Source organism: Mustela lutreola, chromosome 10, assembly GCF_030435805.1.
Source record: "Mustela lutreola isolate mMusLut2 chromosome 10, mMusLut2.pri, whole genome shotgun sequence".
Classification (NCBI taxonomy): domain Eukaryota; kingdom Metazoa; phylum Chordata; class Mammalia; order Carnivora; family Mustelidae; genus Mustela; species Mustela lutreola.
The window spans coordinates 50,387,113-50,405,629 of NC_081299.1; the positions used below are offsets into that span (position 1 = coordinate 50,387,113).

Genomic DNA, 18,517 nt, shown 5'->3' on the forward strand with positions numbered 1-18,517 from the left:
TGAACAGTTGTGTTTTTATTTTCATTTATTTCTATCATTTTTTAAAATTCTTCTTTAATTTCCTGGTTGACCCATTCATTCTTCAGTAGGATGCTCTTTAGCCTTCATGTATCTGAGTTCTTTCCAACTTTCTTCTTGTGATTGAGTTCGAGTTTCAAAGCATTATGGTCTTATATTATGCAGGACCAAACACTTTCTTGGCACAGAGCTGATGCTCTGTATATATTCTTTGTTTCCCACTCACCCCCTCTGTTTTTGGAGGGAGGTAGGGAGGCTAGGGTTTCTACAACATTGTGTTGACTGTTTTGGGTAAGAAAGGAATGCACAGCATCTCTGGGCTCATGTGAACCTGAACAATCAGAGAACATTTTATTGGTGAACTAAAACTTTTTAAATGGAGATGGAACAATTAACTGTAACCTATGTAAGGTGATGAATGACTCCAACTACTTCATTCTCAAAAGAGGACCATCATGGGTCAGGATGGGGACATGCTGATGCTTTTGTAATGTAGATTTAAGTGCTCTATTTAATTTTTTTATCCCCCCCTTTTTTTTTAACAATAGAAAAAATCAGGCAAAGATATGCAGACCTACCTGGAGAATTGCACATTATTGAGCTTGAAAAGGATAAGAATGGACTTGGACTCAGCCTTGCTGGTAATAAGGACCGGTCACGCATGAGCATATTCGTGGTGGGAATTAACCCCGAAGGGCCTGCTGCCCTGGACGGGCGAATGCGTATTGGAGATGAACTGTTGGAGGTAAGGGACACAGATTTGTAATTTCTCTTTTGGTAAGGTGCAGAGGTGAAGGGGACAGTCCGCAGGAAAATGAGGTGATGGTGAAGAATGTTAAAAATTATGTTTTCTTTAATTATTCAAAATCACTTTCCAAAGGAAAAACAGAAATCATACTGTCACTTGGAAATGTTATTTGCTGTTATTTGACTGTTGAGTTAAAATCTCATGAAGCCTATTAAAAAGAATAGAATTTGTTTTTAACATAAAACTCAAAATGTTCAAAACTAAATTGTGTAGTAACCTATTAGTATTTATCAAATTTTTCTTTAGCTTTAGAATAAACCGTAAATATGGCATTTGTTTTTGTTTTTGTTTAGTCTTTTGGGAAGGTGTTAGAACCAATAGAACTTTGTGAACTGGTTGTCAGGGCTTGGTTACTACCTGTGAAGTTGGTGATGTGGTTTAAGACCCATTGATTCCTTATTTAGGAACAGGATAGAGATTAAGAGAGGCTAAGGAGATGCTGGTCCTTTGCGAATTACTCTCTAGATGATTTCTTTCTTTTTTTTTTTTTTTTAAAGATTTTATTTATTTATTTGACAGAGAGAGATCACAGGTAGGCATAGAGGCAGGCAGAGAGAGAGAGAGGAGGAAGCAGGCTCCCTACTGAGCAGAGAGCCCGATGCGGGACTCGATCCCAGGACCTTGAGATCATGACCTGAGCCGAAGGCAGTGGCTTAACCCACTGAGCCCCCCAGGCACCCTCTCTAGATGATTTCATCAGTAATCTTATTTATTCTTATTTTCCTCAGCTTAAAGTCAGGGTTTCTGTTCCGAGTCGATCTCACTTTGATGTTCGTTTGCTGTTCCAGTCCATCATTCAGCCAACATCGTTAGAGTGTCTCTTGGGACTGTACATGGAAAGAAAGAAGAATACATCTAGTCCCTTCTTTCAGAGAGCTCACAGTCTAGAGGAAGGAAACAGAAAAGATTATTGCACTGCAAAATGAAAAATATAATAATCAGAAGGACAGCAGCAGCAACTAATACATACTCAATGTCTGCTACGGCAACCTCTTTTTCTGGTGGGGCCACAAAGGAAACAGTGGTGCTGGGACTTACTCTCAGGCAGTTCAGCTTCTTAGCTTTTGTTCACCAGTGCACTGTACTGCCTCTTGAATAAAATGCTCCAGCCCTTGGACATCTAAAGATCTAGAAATCACAGAGGCACTGAGTATCAGACTGTTGACTTAAAACAAGGGTTTCTGATTTTTCATTTTACAGTCACCCCTAATCTGATTTGCTTAATAATAAATACAGCCCAAACTGGTCAGACACCACTGTGAGACCATTAGTATCACACCTCTCTCCCAAGCCTCAATACTTTCTCCCCATCTTAAAGATCCACAAAGAAATCACTTCTGGAATCACCTTCCTTGTTCTTTTGTAATGCAGCATCATGAGAAGGACCCACCTTGGGTAGTAGCAGTGACCAGCATAATCATTAAATACGTAAAAATCAAAGGCAGCCCAATACATATTAAGCAATACAATTCATCACTTGAAGTTTGTTTCCTTTGGTTGATGCTTGGAGACTCCTTCGGTGATGAAATTAAAGTGATGGTCATCGAGCTGAAAGTGAAAAATAATTTTACTGAGTTATTACTGGGACTTCACCTAGGTGCTCCCACACTTGTATGTATACACACTGAAGTGTATCCCACACTTCAGTATTCTTAACTGACTGAGCCACCCGGGTGCCCCCCCCACACTTCAGTATTCTTAAGAGACCTGTCTGGTAAGTACTCATCATGTCCCCATTTTATGGATTAGAAAACTACGTAAGTCACTTGTCTAATACAGAACTATGTTACTAAGTTTGGTAAGAACCCAGGCTTGCCGGACTCTGAGATTCATGTTCCACTGAAGTATACTGTGTTCCCCGTGGTGTGTCCACCAAACCCCCTTCGTTTAGCTCCATGAGAATCCAGATTTATGATGCTCTGGTCTTTAGGAAATCATGTATCTGAAGTTACTGTGTTGTGTCATATGGATCTAGGCATGGGTTTCCTCTCTTGCATGGTATATGACAATGTTCCAGAGGCTGTAATTTAGAACATGAAGATTCTAGTTCTAGTTTCTCTATTTTACTAAGACTCAACATGGAATAATGGCCCATGGGATCTAGACCAACCGGAGCACCAATATTTTATTTCTCTGCCTGACATTTGTATTAGATGTGGGTAACGAATGAGCAGAGGCTGCAGAGCAATGAGTGTGTTACAGTCCATAGACAGAAGTCTGCCATGGGTACAGGGCAGCGAGTGCTGAACTTGGAAGAGCTACTTTAACTTAACCCATTAGTTGTATTTCAGAAGGGGCATACTGCACACAATGCACTACACATAGCTGACTGTTGATTAGATCACATTTCCTCCCTTACAGACAGAAAATTCAAGTCTCTGTTTTCTAGGCCAGAGGCTGGAAGAGCTCATTGTCTAAAAGCAGATATTAATATCTTGCCATAGTGGACCCCACCTAGTCTTTTTTTTTTTTTTTACTCTCTGAATTTGGCCCTTTTGTTGCTATTCAGCAACTTGATCTTCTTGTGGAAATGGAAAGGGCAAGAAGAGCAAACGTCAATAAATTGACCCTCATCTACTCCCCATCGATTCTCTTGTCTTTAAAAAAAAAAAAAAAATTGATAGATACATGTTGTAACTAACATACATCCTAGCCTCTCATATCTTTGGTTAGTTACTTATCTCCTCTAACCCTCAGTTGCCTCTTTTATCAAATGAAAATTACTTATTCAGCAAGTATCTTGCCATGCATCTGTCATGTAGGAAGCAGTATAGGAGCAAGGTGCTGATTTTACATTGGTGAACAAAATCCATAGTACCTGTTCTCATAGAGCTTTCAGTCTAGAGATTGTATAGCATAAACTTCAGAGGGCATTGTGAGAACTAATGAGAGAAGACAGGTCAGATTTTGCCATAGTATCTGGCACAAAGTAATACATTGCATCTGATACTGTTTGTAAAATAATATTTTCATATGGATTTGTGTATTGGGAGTATTTTTAGTTTGTGTGAGTACATGTGTCTCTGGAAGTGTGTCCCAAAAGGAAGCAATCATCTTCCTCAAGAGCTTCATGTAGCATCTTAAAAAACCGAAAGAACAGAAAAATGCACAGACGGGATTCTTAGGCAGTTATAATCCATCGTCTCATGTGACTTTTGGCTCTCGGTCAGGGGTGACGGGAAAAAATTTATGTGGGCAAAATTTCCCTTGTTTCTTTTTATAGCTGAGAAAAAATTTTAATCATTCCTCTATAATATGTGAGGAATTTGTATACCACATGATATCAAATCCAATGTCCATTCGAACTGAGAACAGGAAATTGACTTAATGAGTATTGGGAAAGATACAAGCCCATGTTAAAATGGCTGTTCTTTGGATATTGCGGTGTGTTGGGTTGTGGAAGGATACTGCATTGTGTGGGAGGCTTTTATAGGGGGCTTTTAGATTATACTTACTGGATTTCTGGGCTAGAGCAAATCTTGTATATTTTCTCACCTACCCACACTCCATTTATTTTTGCGGCTTCTCTAGGAGGTCAAGGTAACTGTGTCTTGATTGTTTCTAAAGCTCCACCGTTTGTTCTTACCATTTCTTAGGACTACTTTGTTGCTGTTGTTAATGTTCTTGCTCAGCTGTGAGCCTCCTTTTATTTAGAGTGGATCGGACTTATTTTCAGGCCTAAATATTTGGCTAATTTGTAGAACTTAGAAAAGAACTTGGTCGAACACGCTTCTTTGAAGTCAGAAGCTCTGCTTCTTTCCGAGAGCCTGGCCGTGACTGATTTTCTGCACGCCAGTGGCCAGCAGTTTTGTTGCTGTGGGACTGCATTGTTAACAGCAAAGGAGCAGCCAGCGAGTTCTGCCAATCGATGGCCCAGTTCATGTATAAAAGAAATCTCAAATTAAGCCCCCAGAAGACAATGTGATTAAATCTCAGCTTCTTTACTCTTTACTGCGATGCCAGTGTGGGGGGTTCTGAATTAATTTCAAAAGGCATTAGCATATAATTACCATGTAGACTGGAATGAGACTTGCACCAGAGTATTGGCTTTCCCTGAGCAATTAGTCCCAGAAAATACACAGGCCTGGGCATGGTGCTGTCCTATGAATATAGGATTTATTTATAATCTTCCCTATAGTGCAAGTGAGGGAAGAGCGAGTGGATAACATCGGGTGGGGGATTGGAGTGATCTGTCGGGTTACAAAAGCAGCCAGAAGCAGCAGTGTGGGGGACACAAGCCAGACCAGGGACAGGGCTAGCACAGAGAGCCGAGGCTCATCTGCTCCCACACCCTGTGAGACAGACCTCGTGCGTTCCCTTTGAAACATTCACCTGCAGCAGAGCCAAAGCTAAATGTTGTTATTTTCCCCATGTCTAATATGTTTACTTAAGACCCACTGCAAATAAAAAGCATGAAGCCTTCCCATATCTGCCAGGGATGAAGACATAGAACCACAGGTAAACTCAGATCTTATTGTCTCATTATATTTATTTTTTAAGAGGATAAAACCCTGACATAAAATGTTAGTGACTGGCCCTGATCCATGAAGCTGCGTCAGGAGAAATCTTCTACCTCAGGGCTCTGCACACCACCCTGGTCTCAGCACCCACTCCTCACGCTCTTCTTGCCAGGGCATTATTCTTGAAATCTTCCGGAAGAACTTCAATGTGATTTAGACATGCAGGAGAATAGTAAACAAATCACTAGCTTTTGTACATCCACAGATAAGGCTCTAATTCTCAGTCAAAAGCATCTGTCCTCTTAGGTTGGCTCTTTCACATTATTACCATACATGGATGTAATTTTATAAAGTGTGCTTCTTAATGCAATAATTATGCCCTAAAAGACCTCATTTAATAAAACATCCCATTATAGAAACACCAGTTTGAGGAGAAGAAAAAAGACTAAAAGATGGGCAAAATTGCAATAAAATGATTTTCCCTAGTTTTATTAAGAGGTGGGTATTTTGTAATAGCTAAAAGTGCAAAAATAAATGGATTGACCTGTGGCAATGGTTTTATAAGTGTTAAAACATACTTGACATTTTAAATAAGTAACGTATGATATGTTTGTTATGGCTCAAGGCACTTGTTAAAAAACGGTTGATGAAGCCTGACAAAAATAAATACTGTTAGCAGATCCTGAATATGACCTTCCCATATGCAAAGCTAAAGTGACCCCCTTTGGGGACTCTAAAAATAGTCTACAGCCTAATACACAACTCTGGAAGTCAACAGAAGAATGTGGTGCTGCCTATCGGGACAGCCTTACACATACAACAGTAGTGGGGTCTCTGCTGTGTGTGTGACATTTTCCTTGCTTCAAAGTACAGCCCTGGTTATTTCGGGATATAATCAGTAGCTGTCTGTGTCTCGTCCATTGTGTGATATCCAATATGAGTGACAAAAAGATGTCCTCATTAACAAAACTTTTGGGGGTTAGAGAAGCCATACGAGGAATTGAGCTCACACCAAATACTTAGTGTTTTCAAATCAGTGCTAAGTTCTTTCCGTGGATTCTCCTGACTTTTACAACAAACCTATGAAAGTGGTGCTATTTTAATCCCCATTTTACAGATAAGGAAGCTGAGGTGGGAAGGGGTAGAATCAGCCTGCAAACACTACCTTTTCTGACTCTGATTCATTCTGGACTAATAATGATTCTAAAAGGTAGTAGGTGGGGCTCCTGGCTGGCTCAGTCGTAGAACGTGGCCCTCTTGATCTCAGGGTCGTGAGCTCAAGCCCAACATTGGGCATAGAACTTACTTAAAAGTACTAGGTAAATCTCTCATCATTCATAGTTTCAGTAGATCTAGATTCATGCAGTTGGCCTGGTACTAGTTCAAACTAGCTGAGACAGTTTCTGAATACAATACCTTGTTGCTCTTACTGTCGTTTTAAAATTGAATGCCGCTCTGAATTCAATTAGGAAAGAATGCAGTTGGTGAAATTAGAGCCATCCCTCAAGAATCGAAGAAGAAAAATAATCCTTTTTTGAGGTTTTTCTTGCCCAATTTGAGAACTTCTCTGTACTTCAAATCTTAGGAGCTTTCCTCCTGAAGTTAAGGTTTTGTTTTCAAGCTGCAGGAAATAATGGAGAACGTATTCTCCTCTTTCTGGGTGGCCTCACTCTTTGTGTCCTGCTGTGTAGTCCTGGAGCTCAGTTGCTGCCATTTTGGGTTTCCGTCCCTGGCATCTTGGGGAAAGAGTTTTGAATTATTTAGTCACACTTCATTGTCTTTATACTGCTGAAATATTCAGATTGAAAGACAGTATTCTTACTGATCTTATGGAGAAATGACAATCATTTAATTTTTATTACTGCAGTGCTCATCACTCTACAAAAGCTTTATGTGGGATTGCTACCGTGAGCCACATTGTCTTAACATCAGAGATAAAGTACATGAGAGAAAGTGCGAGAGAAGACCGTGGAAAGAATATAAAAAGTAGGGATAGGAATATATGCTGGGGAAGAAAGTTGCCACTTGGAAAGAATAATTGGTTTTTAGCAAGACTCTCCTTCCTACAGTTTTCCGTCAGCTCATATGCAATATTGGGGGTAGTTCTCCGGGCCTCCGTTCCTGCTTTTTCCAGTTTCTTCCCTATTTTCTTCGAGTCCTACTCATCGCCATCATAATGACTGTACTGAAATGCAGTCAAGAAAGATGTGCTTTTGTTTTTTGTTTTTTGTTTTTAAGATTGTATTTACTTATTTGAGAGAGAGAGCATAACAATTCAACATATAACTTGTATCTGTATTTGACCCATTGGCACAGTGGAAATCTCTTACAGACACTATACAATCTTAAGGCATGAAGCCTGAAAGAAAAGTGTTAATGAAATTCCTATTCCAATTTTGACTCACTAACAATGTCAGACAGCTGCTTAAACTCATAAAAAATGTGGTTGTATCTATGTGTTTTAGTTAGAATTTTTAAGAGATAGGCCTAAAATCAGTAACCCAAAGTGAAAATCAGATGTTCCACCCCAGAGAGCCCCCATGAGCCTATTTCTCATTATTTTAAGTCAGGAGAATTTATAGATTACACATCAACCCCCATTCTCCCTCCCCTTGATTTTCTATACTACTAGCGAAATGAATAAAAATAATTGCTTATAAGTAACACATAAACCTATTAGGATGTGACATGTCTACTGTCGTTTCAGAATCACCAAATAGTATGATGGCTAACATGGTTGCATTTGTGTACAGTGAAATGGTCTCTGTTTGCTCCGCCTACATCCAGCCTGCACACCCTCCTTGTTACTACTGAGTCTGTGGTTCAGAACATCATCTTGCAATCCTGGTGCCTGGAAGATGCTTGGGACTCATCCCTCACACATTCTGTTTAAAGTGTTTTTCTTTCTATTGGGGATAAACATTACTGAAAAATACTTGATTGAGAGTATATGTAGATCCTTATAAAGTTTGAGGGTTAAAAATCAAAAGGTATTCTATTAGGAAAAGCTCAGGTAGGAAGTTATACCCATATGTGGTTTTCCTTCTTAAAAACAAACAAACAAAAAAAAAAAAACCCAGCTCTTACTAAGGATATTTTGGGGCATCTGCACAGTAAGCAGAATGATGTAATAAAATCCTGTGTAGCCCTCACATGGTTCAGCAGTGGTCAACACCGTCATTTCTGTGTCAACTACCCCTCCAGGTGTCTATCCCTACACAATTGTTACATTTGTATTCGGTGGGGTGGGGGGGCAAAATTTACAAAAAATGAAATGTACAGATCTTCTTTGTACAATTTTGACAGCTGTATACACCTGAATAATCCGAATATTGATCATTTCTCTTTCCCCAGAAACTTTTCTCTCATGTACTCTCCCATTGGAACTTCTCCCATCCCAGAAGGAAAATACTATATTGATGTATATTTTATTTTTTCCTTTCGTTAGTTTTTCCCGTTGTAGACCTTCATATATATGGGATGGTATAGTAGTACTCTTTTGTGTCTAACTTCTTTCACTTTGCATGGTGATTTATCTGTGCTGTTGCATGTATTAGTAGTTTGTCCCATTTTGTTTCTGAATAATAGTACATTGAATAACTACCACAATCTGCTTATCAGTTTACTTGTGGATGGGCTTTTGGATTTTTTGCAGAGTTTTTTTTTTTTTTTTTTAAAGATTTTATTTATTTATTTGACAGAGAGAAATCACAAGCAGATGGAGAGGCGGGCAGAGAGAGAGAGGGAAGCAGGCTCCCTGCTGAGCAGAGAGCCCGATGCGGGACTCGATCCCAGGACCCTGAGATCATGACCCGAGCCGAAGGCAGCGGCTTAATCCACTGAGCCACCCAGGCGCCCCGGATTTTTTGCAGAGTTTTGAATAAAGTTGCTAGGAACATTTGTGTGACAGGTCTTTTTGAGGACAAATATTTTCCTTTTTCTTGGATAAATATTAATAGTAAATTAATGGGTCGCAAGGTAGTTGTGTGTTTAGCTTAAAAAGAATGTGCCGGCCCTTTTCCCCAAAGAGTTGAGCTATTAAACATTCCCACCAGCAGTGTATGGGCATTCTGGTTGTTCCATAACCTTAGCTTCTCTGGTGGCTTTGTAATGGTTCCTCATTGTGACTTTAATTTACATTTTTTCCCTTTCTTTTAAGATTCTATTTATTTATTTGACAGAGAGATAGAGACCACAAGTAGGCAGAGCAACAGGCAGAGGGAGAGGGAGAAGCAGGCTCTCTGCTGAGTTGGGAGCCCGATGCGGGGTTCCATCCCAGGACCCTGGGACCATGATCTGAGCCCAAGGCAGACGCTTAACCTTACCGACTGAGCCACCCAGACACCCCTTTAGTTTACATTTTCTTGATGACTGATGAAATTAAGCATTTTTATTTTTCAACAGCCTTTCAGATTATTTTATAAAGTGTCTAAGTCTTTTTTCCATTTTTAATTAGGTTGTCTTTTTAAATTGAACTGAATGTAGAAGTTTATTATAGATATACGAATTCTTTGTCAGATACATGATTTATGGATCTTTCAATCTGTGGCTTGTCTATTTTTTTAATGTATCTTTTTATGTATAGAACTTCTTAGTTTTGTTTTTAAATTTTTTAAAGATTTTATTTATTTGACAGAGAGAGAGAAATCACAAGTAGGCAGAGAGAGAGAGGATGAGGAAGCAGGCTCTCCACGGAGCAGAGAGCCCGACGCAGGGCTCAATCCCAGGACCCCCGGATCATGACCTGAGCCAAAGGCAGAGGCTTTAACCCACTGAGCCACCCAGGCGCCCCAGAACTTCTTAGTTTTGATGAAATCATTATTTATTCATGTTTTCTTTTATAGTTACTGTCCTAGCTAAGAATCTTTGCTTCCCTCCAATAATTACAATAATATTATCCTATATTTTCTTTTAAAAACTTTATAGTTTTAGCTTTTGTGTTTAGTTCTATGTTCCATCTTGAATGAATTTTTGTGTGTGCTGTGAGATAAGGGTTGATGGGTTTTTTTCCATGTGAGTTCCTAGTTGATCAGCACCATTTGTTGAAAAGACTTTTTTCCCCTCATTGATTTCCTTTGCACCTTTGTCAAAAATGAAATTACCATATAGCTGTATGTCTATATAGAAGTCCTCTTCTATTAATCTCCCTATCTTTGATGCTGTTTCCACACTATCCTGATTACTGTGTCTTTATAGCAAGTCTCGAATTCAGGTAGCGCTATGTCCTTGTTTTGTTCTTACTTTGAAAACTATCTTGGCTATTCTAGGTCCTTTGAGTTTCTCTATGAATCTTTGAACCAACTTGTACATTTCTATTTTCTTTTTAGAGTCTCCTTGGATTTTGATAGGTAATTGTATTGAATCTATAGTTTAATTTAGGGAGGCTAGGCATCTTGACAATGCCGAATCTTCCAAATTATGAATGCAGTATCTCTCCATTTAATTATTTTCCTGAAATGTTTCATAATTTTCAGTACAGAACTTTTCCATTTTTAGTTAAATGTATTCTTATTTATTTCATATTCAGTGCTTTTATAAGTGGATTTTTTATTGTTTCATTTTTATTTGTTGCTAGTATATAGAAATACAATTGATTTTCATGTATTTGCATTTTGACCTTGTATTTTATAATCATGCTAAAGTAACCTACTAGTTCTAGTAGGTTTTTTTTGTTGATTCCTTAGCATTTTCTAGAGATAATTGATCATTTCCTCTGTGTAAGGAAGTTTTATTTCTTCCGCTTCAATCTTTATGACCTTTATCATTCTTCCTTCCTTTGTTTTTCTCTTTCTCCCTCTCTCTCTCTCTTTTTTTTTTTTGGTCACCAATCTCAGAAGCCATTTGGTGTTGGATGATTAAAGAAGACCTTACCTATATGTAGGTTTTTGATACATGCCTTTTATCAAGCCTAGGAGATTCCTTTCCATTTCTAATTTGGTACAAGGATTTTCCTTTTAAATCACAATTTGACATTGTATTTTGTCAATGCTTTTCCAGCACCTATTCAGGTTATCTATATGTTTTGTTTTGTTTTTTTAAGATTTTATTCATTTAGAGAGAGCATGGTGGGGCTGAGGGCTGCAGAGAGAGAGTCTCATGATCCTGAGATCATGACCTGAGCCAAAATCAAGAGTCAGACTTCTAACTGACTGCGCCACCCAGACACCCTGCCCCCTACTTTGTAAAAAGATTTTATTTATTTTGTTTTAAAATGAAATTTAAGTATAACACAGAAGAATACTCATTAATGGGGTAATCGAAACTCCTTATCATAATATCCAAAGCCCTTCAGAAGATATCTTTGACCTGCCTTTGCAGCTTCTGCAACTGCTTCACTATTAGAAGATCCAGCTGCATTGAACTGCTTAACTAAGTCCTTGATGCTGATGTGCATTTCCCTCCTTTCATTCTTTTGCCCATGTATTTTATTGAGGGTACTTCCACAGACATTTAAAAAACGTAGCCCACCGGGGCGCCTGGGTGGCTCAGTGGGTTAAAGCCTCTGCCTTCAGCTCAGGTCATGATCCCAGGGTCCTGGGATCGAGCCCCACATAGGGCTCTCTGCTCTGCAGGGAGCCTGCTTCCTCCTCTCTCTCTCTCTCTCTCTCTCTCTCTCTTTGCCTGCCTCTCTGCCTACTTGTGATCTCTCTCTGTCAAATAAATAAATAAAATTAAAAAAAAAAAAACCTAGCCCACCTATTTTGGCATAAGTTCATGACATTATTTGTGTTATTATCCTAAGTAAAAATCCTTCTTTAGATCAGATTTCTCCTCTTTGTATAGATTTTTTTTAAATGCTTAATAACTTTAGGTAATTGACTTGAAATTCAAAGGTAAAGATGACAGAATGGAAAAACAAGAATACTAGTTATTATTTGTTAAAAATGTACTATTTTTGGCTCCTGGGTAGCTCAGTGGGTTAAGCTGCTGCCTTTGGCCCAGGTCATGATCTCAGGGTCCTGGGCTGGAGTTCTGCATCGGGCTTTCTGCTCAGCAGGGAGGCTGCTTCCCTCTCTCTCTCTCTCTCTCTGCCTGCCTCTCTGCCTACTTGTGATCTCTGTCAAATAAATAAATAAAATCTTTTTTTTTAATGTACTATTTTTTTGTAAGAGAGATAGCTTGTGATACCAGATACATTTTTAATTAACTTTTTTTTTCAGTTAAATCCCTTAATCTCTCTTGGCATCTCTTAACTATAAAATACTTAATGTTCTGTGTTTCTGAGGTCTAAATTTTTGCTTTCAAGCTTCAGCTCATGACTTAGCCTAAGGAATTTCTGATTTCTATTCTGGGGAACATAAAAGCTGTACATCTTTTCTCAAAAATTTTACCAAACAAATCTCTTCATCTGTGTAGGTTGCTGTCAACCAGATTAGTGTATCAGAATCATAGGACAGGTTCACCTAGATAACCACACTCTATCCCATCCTACTAGATGAGAATCTCTGAAGATGGAACCTACGTGAGCTTTTAACTAGTCAGTATATAACAGATCTTATTAGAGGAGTCTAGATGCGAATTTTTGCTCCTGTCATAGAAGGACATTGACAAAAGTACCAGAAACCTTATTGTAGAAGATATGGCCATTTGCTATTCAGTTCATATTACACACCAATTGCATGAAATAAAGCAGTGTGCTCAGTGATGGAACTAGCCATTTCGTCAGACAAGTAACATTGAGAGTCTCCTAGAATCCACGAAAAGAAAGGAGAAGTGATCCTTATATGGTCTGTAATACTTCCTGCCCTTGAACTCAAAATTCAAATTCAAAATTCAAAATTATTGTTAGCAAATAGATTTTTTTAAAGATTTTATTTATTTAGTTGACAGAGAAATCACAAGTAGGCAGAGAAGCAGGCAGAGAGAGAGGGAGAAGCAGGCTCCCTACTGAGCAGAGAGCCCAATGGGGGGCTCGATTCCAGGACCCTGAGATCATGACCTGAGCCGAAGGCAGAGGCTTAACCCACTGAGCCACCCAGGTGCCCCAGCAAATAAATTTTAATTCTAAATGATTTCCTAGTATACCAAATTGTCATAAAGATGTTAATTCTTACTGCTATTTTTTCTCTTTTTTACCTCACAGATTATACTTTTTTACATGTTTTTAAAATAATCATGTAGGGCGCCTGGGTGGTTCAGTGGGTTAAGCCGCTGCCTTTGGCTTAGGTCATGATCTCAGGGTCCTGGGATCGAGTCCCGCATTGGGCTCTCTGCTCAGCAGGGAGCCTGCTTCCTCCTCTCTGCCTGACTCTCTGCCTGCTTGTGATCTCTGTCTGTCAAATAAATAAATAAAATCTTTAAAAAATAATAATCATGTAATCATAAAACATTCTAATGGTACAGGTAAGAGTAATACTCTTCCCTCTTTTACTTCTGTAATACTACTCCTCTCCAGGTAACCCCAGTCAACTTACCATCCTCCCTGTTGGTCTAATGCATTGTCTCATCATTGTGCAAAGGACAGATTTTTAAAATTAATGTAAGCAAGCAGAATCATACTGTACATACCTTTTCTACTGAATGATATGTCATTTATGATATATACCAGTTATACGCCAGTACAAATAATACTACAACATACTGGTACATATGTCTTGGTGTGTTTGTTTGAATATGTGGCATTAAAAAGTATCAAATCATCTTTCTTCTGTGTTTTACAAGCTGCGAGATGGAAAATTTGGATAAGAGGCCATTTCCCCCAAACCTAGCAAACGCTATGTGATCAGACCGTAGCCGACCTGCCAGATGTGGTTTTTATAAATGAAAAAAATTCTTTACGTATGTATTCCTACATTAACACATAAGGAAGTGACTGAGAAAGTAGGACTGTACTCAGGTGATGCAGTTTTTAAAGTTGCCACTTGGATTTTTATCTGCCTTCACTACTCCGAGTCTAGAATGAGAATTGGGAGCTGGGGAATTATTTTGGAGAGAGTGGGAGGTGGTTGGGCTCTGGGTGATTTGAACAAGTTTTACGCAAAGTAGCAGGAGTCCCCTTCCAACCCCATCCCTACTAGAAAGAGGCTTTGGGATCAGGAGATGGGAGTTGGAGTTCAGGCTCTGCCACTCCCTTCCCTAGAATCCTCAGACAGGTCCCCAAGTGTGAGTTTCAGTGTCTTCACCCATCTCACCCGCCTGCCATGCCATGCAACGAGGCAGTGCCAGACTCTGTGTGACACAGCCTTTAGAAGTTTCCACATGTGCATGATCTAACCCTGATTCTACAGGACTGATTGACTGACAAGACTTTAATCTTTTTTTTCTTTCTTTCTTTTTTTTTTTTTAAAGGGAAAGTGAAGTTTGGAGGAGGGGAGTTAGGCACTTTGAGCAAGTCCTTTGATGACTGATAGGGTGTCTGGCTGTCTTTGTGGGCATGTCAAGGAAAATACTTTGAAGAGAGGAAAACGTCTAGTAACAGAGGGATTTGGAGTAGAGATCTAATTAGATCATTGTATGAAAGAGGCAAACATGAAGCTGGGTCTCACTAGTTTGGGGGAAGTCTTGACTCACAGCATGTACCGATGTTCTTGGAAGAAGGAATTCCAGGTCAGTGGTCAGCTGAGTCCTAGTCACTTATGAGACTAACAAGACCACCAAGAGAGGTGGGCTGTATTGCCCCAACCTCCTAGGAAAACATGATTCCGTTGCAGTGTTAATGAGCTGTTAAGAGGTGGATTATACTTCTACCTCCATTCGCTCCTTGTAAAGGGAAATTATCCAAGGCACCTCCTTCATTTTGATCAAGTGAATCAACCTGTAGCAATTGGGACAACTTTCACAGAAACACTAACAATCAGAGCAAAACATAAATGTATGTCTCCTCTCACTTCTCTGAAGTCCATATTTTTCAGAATTGGCAGGATTTAGGATTCAAGAGAACATCCTGTTTTCTAAATATATCAAATTTAGAGAGATATGAGCCACATATTACTACTGCTTTGCCTTCAGAAGGTGTTTCAGTTTAATTAGATTTGTTTGAGCGAATATAAATCTCTCACGCTTAAGCCTTTTAAATGAATGTGTTCCTTTGGGAACATTGTACTTCACAAGAAATAAGATTACATTGAAGTTGCAGACCTCATTTCAGCACTGCCGTCATTAAACTCTCCTTAAAACCTGCTCCTTTGCCCAAAGTATTAAATTATTGGAGCTTGATGTGTATTATTTTGTCTTGCTGAGGAAAAGATTAATGTGACAATTTATTCAGAAGGTTTTTTTTCATTAGAATGAAATTGTTTCCACGTGAGTTTAAGTCATCTTCCCTGTTCAGTCCCCTAACCTTGCTGCCTCTCTCTTCTCCTTCTCCCCCGCCTGCAAAACTGAAATGGTGGTTTGGAAAGTGAGCATCATTCTTCATGGGGGCAAAGTGCCCAGGGTTCTTGGAAAGAGATAATCTTCTACAAGATCTTCTTTGAATAGGACCTGGTTACTCCTGTAACACACAGCATCCTCTCCCAAGAGCTATACCCCAGTCCCTGTGGTTCCTAGAAAGAGACCCGCAGTTTTCTACCTGCCCATCTTTTCATAGGCTTTCCTCTGGTCCTGGTGCTCTTCCTGCCGCTCAGCTCCGCCCACCCCCGTGTTTCTCTCTGTGCCGAGTTTCTCTCTGTGCCTCAAGACCAACCTACTCCTTTCAGAAGAGACAGTCCCTTCTTGCTTTATGCCAACATTCATCATATGACAGTGCAATTTTTTTGTTTCTAAAACTGTGGTCACTCACTAGAGTACAGGATGCTTGAGTGCAGGAGCCATATCTGACTGAATAAAGTAATTCCTATAAAGTGACCTTCAGAGAATCTGGCACCTGGAACATACCTGGTGCTCATTACATGGTGGCTTTGGTAATGATGGTAGTAAAAATCCCTGTGTCCTCATCCTCGTACGGTGACTGCTGACTGACTGAGTAAATGGTTGAAGAGAACATATATCTATTATACTTCTTTTGGAATATTTCTGAGTCTGAAGTTTCTATTTTGTGAGGCTGTTAATTGAATGTAAAATTTCACAGGATTAAGAATGAGTTACTTATCCTATGAGTTTTTTTTTTTTTTTAACCTTAGGTAAATACCTTTAGGAATGTTTCCTGGGATGCCTGTGTACCTCTGTTGGTTGACTATCTGTCTTCAGCTCAGGTCATGATTCTGGGGTCCTGGGATCGAGTCCTACATCAGGCTCCTTGCTCAGTGGGTAGCCTGCTTCTCTCTCTCCCTCTGCCGCTTTCCTACTTGTGCTCTCTCTGTCAATAAACAAAATCTTAAAAAAAAAAAAAAAAAAAGTTTCCTAATCGTTAACAGGACAGGCTTTTGGACTCAGATATGGCTATAAATACTGGCTCTAGATAACTTATATTGGTTAAATTCCTTAAATGTAGTACACCTCAGTTTTTCTGTCTATATAATCAGGTGATAATGCATTCCTCAACTGATGTGTGAGACTTAAGTGAATTAATATATTTAAGATGCATGTATATGCATGTGCCTTATGTGTTGTAAGCATTTGTTAAATGGTGTTATAACAAAATAGTAATAAAATATCAATAGAGAAAAACAAACTGGAAATCACCTCAAATCCCACCAGATTTGAGGTATCATCATTGTTGATATTTAGTAAATACTCATAGAGCTTTCTTTTTAAAAAAAAAAACATTTTTTTTTTTTTAAGATTTTATCTGTTTATTTGACAGAGACAGACACAGTGAGAGAGGGAGCACAAGCAAGGGGAGTGGGAAAGGGAGAAGCAGGCTCTCTGCTGAGCAGGGAGCCCAGTGTGGGGCTCAATCCCAGGACCCTGGGATCATGACCTGAGCCCAAGGCAGAGGCTTAAGGACTGAGCCACCAGGTGCCCCCTCATAGAGCTTTCTTTAGCCTAAGAACTTTTACATAAATGAAAATAATGTGATATATAACATGATATTTTATCATTTGCTTTTTTCACTCAATAATTTTATCTTTTTATGGCAGTGGATCTAGGTCTGTGTCATCCTTCACCTTCTTTTAATGCCACGGTTTTCCATTTATCAACATAACAATGGCAAATATAATGGCAAAACCTTTTGTTGATGACTATAGGGCTTTTCCATTTTTTCTCATAATGGAATATTATAAGTATAGCCACGACAGACATTTTTTTGATCCCAGATTTTTAATCCTTTTAGTACATATTTTTAGCAGTGAAATTGTTTGACTAAAAATTAACCTATAGCGGCATCTGGGTGGCTCAGTCAGTTAAGTGTCTGGCTCTTGATTTTGCCTCAGGTCATGATCTGAGTCATGAGATTGATCACATCAGCCTCCACACTCAGCAGGGAGTCCATGAGATTCTCCCTCTCCCTCAATCCCTCCCCCAACTCATGGTCTCTCTCAAAAAATAAGTAAAATTATTTTTTAAATTATCTATAAAAAGATTCATCAACTTATAAATACTTATTTGTGTTTTTTTTCTGGATGTATGCTATACTCATTAAAAGAGTTTATTAAAGAAAAAGTTAAGGTATAAATTCCAATATCATGAAATGTAAAATAGGGACTACATTTAAAACTAAGTAGGGAGAAGGACTCTCAGATTCATTATCAGAAGTTCCAGTTACCTGAATCCCATCTCAGTTTTTAAATAATAATTTCTCAACTCTAATAAATACTTCTACTTTAATAAAAGTATGGGCGGAGATGGTGTTGTTGAGTATCGTATTATAACATGATTTTCAAACCTCAGGCAAATCTGTTGCTTGAACTAAATTTTAGTTTTTGTATAATTAATTTCTCTAATCCCAGCTTAAGTTAATTAGCTTTGACTTCCAATTTTGTAAGTTTTTTGAATAGATTTAATTGAGTTGCTCTCCAGCATAAATTTATTATATTCATGTTCAGTTGAACTATGGAAAATGGAGATATATTTTTGAATAATTAATTTTATTGAAACAAATCTCATTAAAGACCTTTTAAGTGAAAGTTTATGTAGTTTAACAAAAGGATTTATATCCATTTATTTTTCCTGAATCTTACTGTATTAACCCTAATTCTACAGACTATAAAATAATGCAATTAAATGTCCTATTTGGGGTACCTAAATATAGAGGCTTTACCTCAAAATAGTGTTTTCTGAATTTTTTCCTCCCACTCCAGTAGCAGAAATCAACCCAGAAGGGAAATATGAATCCCATAGAAAGCCCATTATAATATGATTTCTGAGTTTTATAGAAACAGAGGTTTCTCATTTGAGGCTATCATCTTCA

General features: G+C 38.7%; 1 protein-coding gene across 10 annotated transcripts in view; it reads left to right on the forward strand.

The window, feature by feature from the left end:
* PATJ (PATJ crumbs cell polarity complex component) overlaps nucleotides 1-18,517 on the forward strand; it is a 377,446-nt gene that overhangs the window by 221,867 nt on the left and 137,062 nt on the right. For all 10 annotated transcript variants that reach the window (XM_059135624.1, XM_059135619.1, XM_059135627.1 and 7 more), the window contains one exon: nucleotides 567-763. In XM_059135624.1, coding sequence (XP_058991607.1) covers nucleotides 567-763 — 197 coding nt within the window. The remainder of the gene's footprint in view (nucleotides 1-566; nucleotides 764-18,517) is intronic.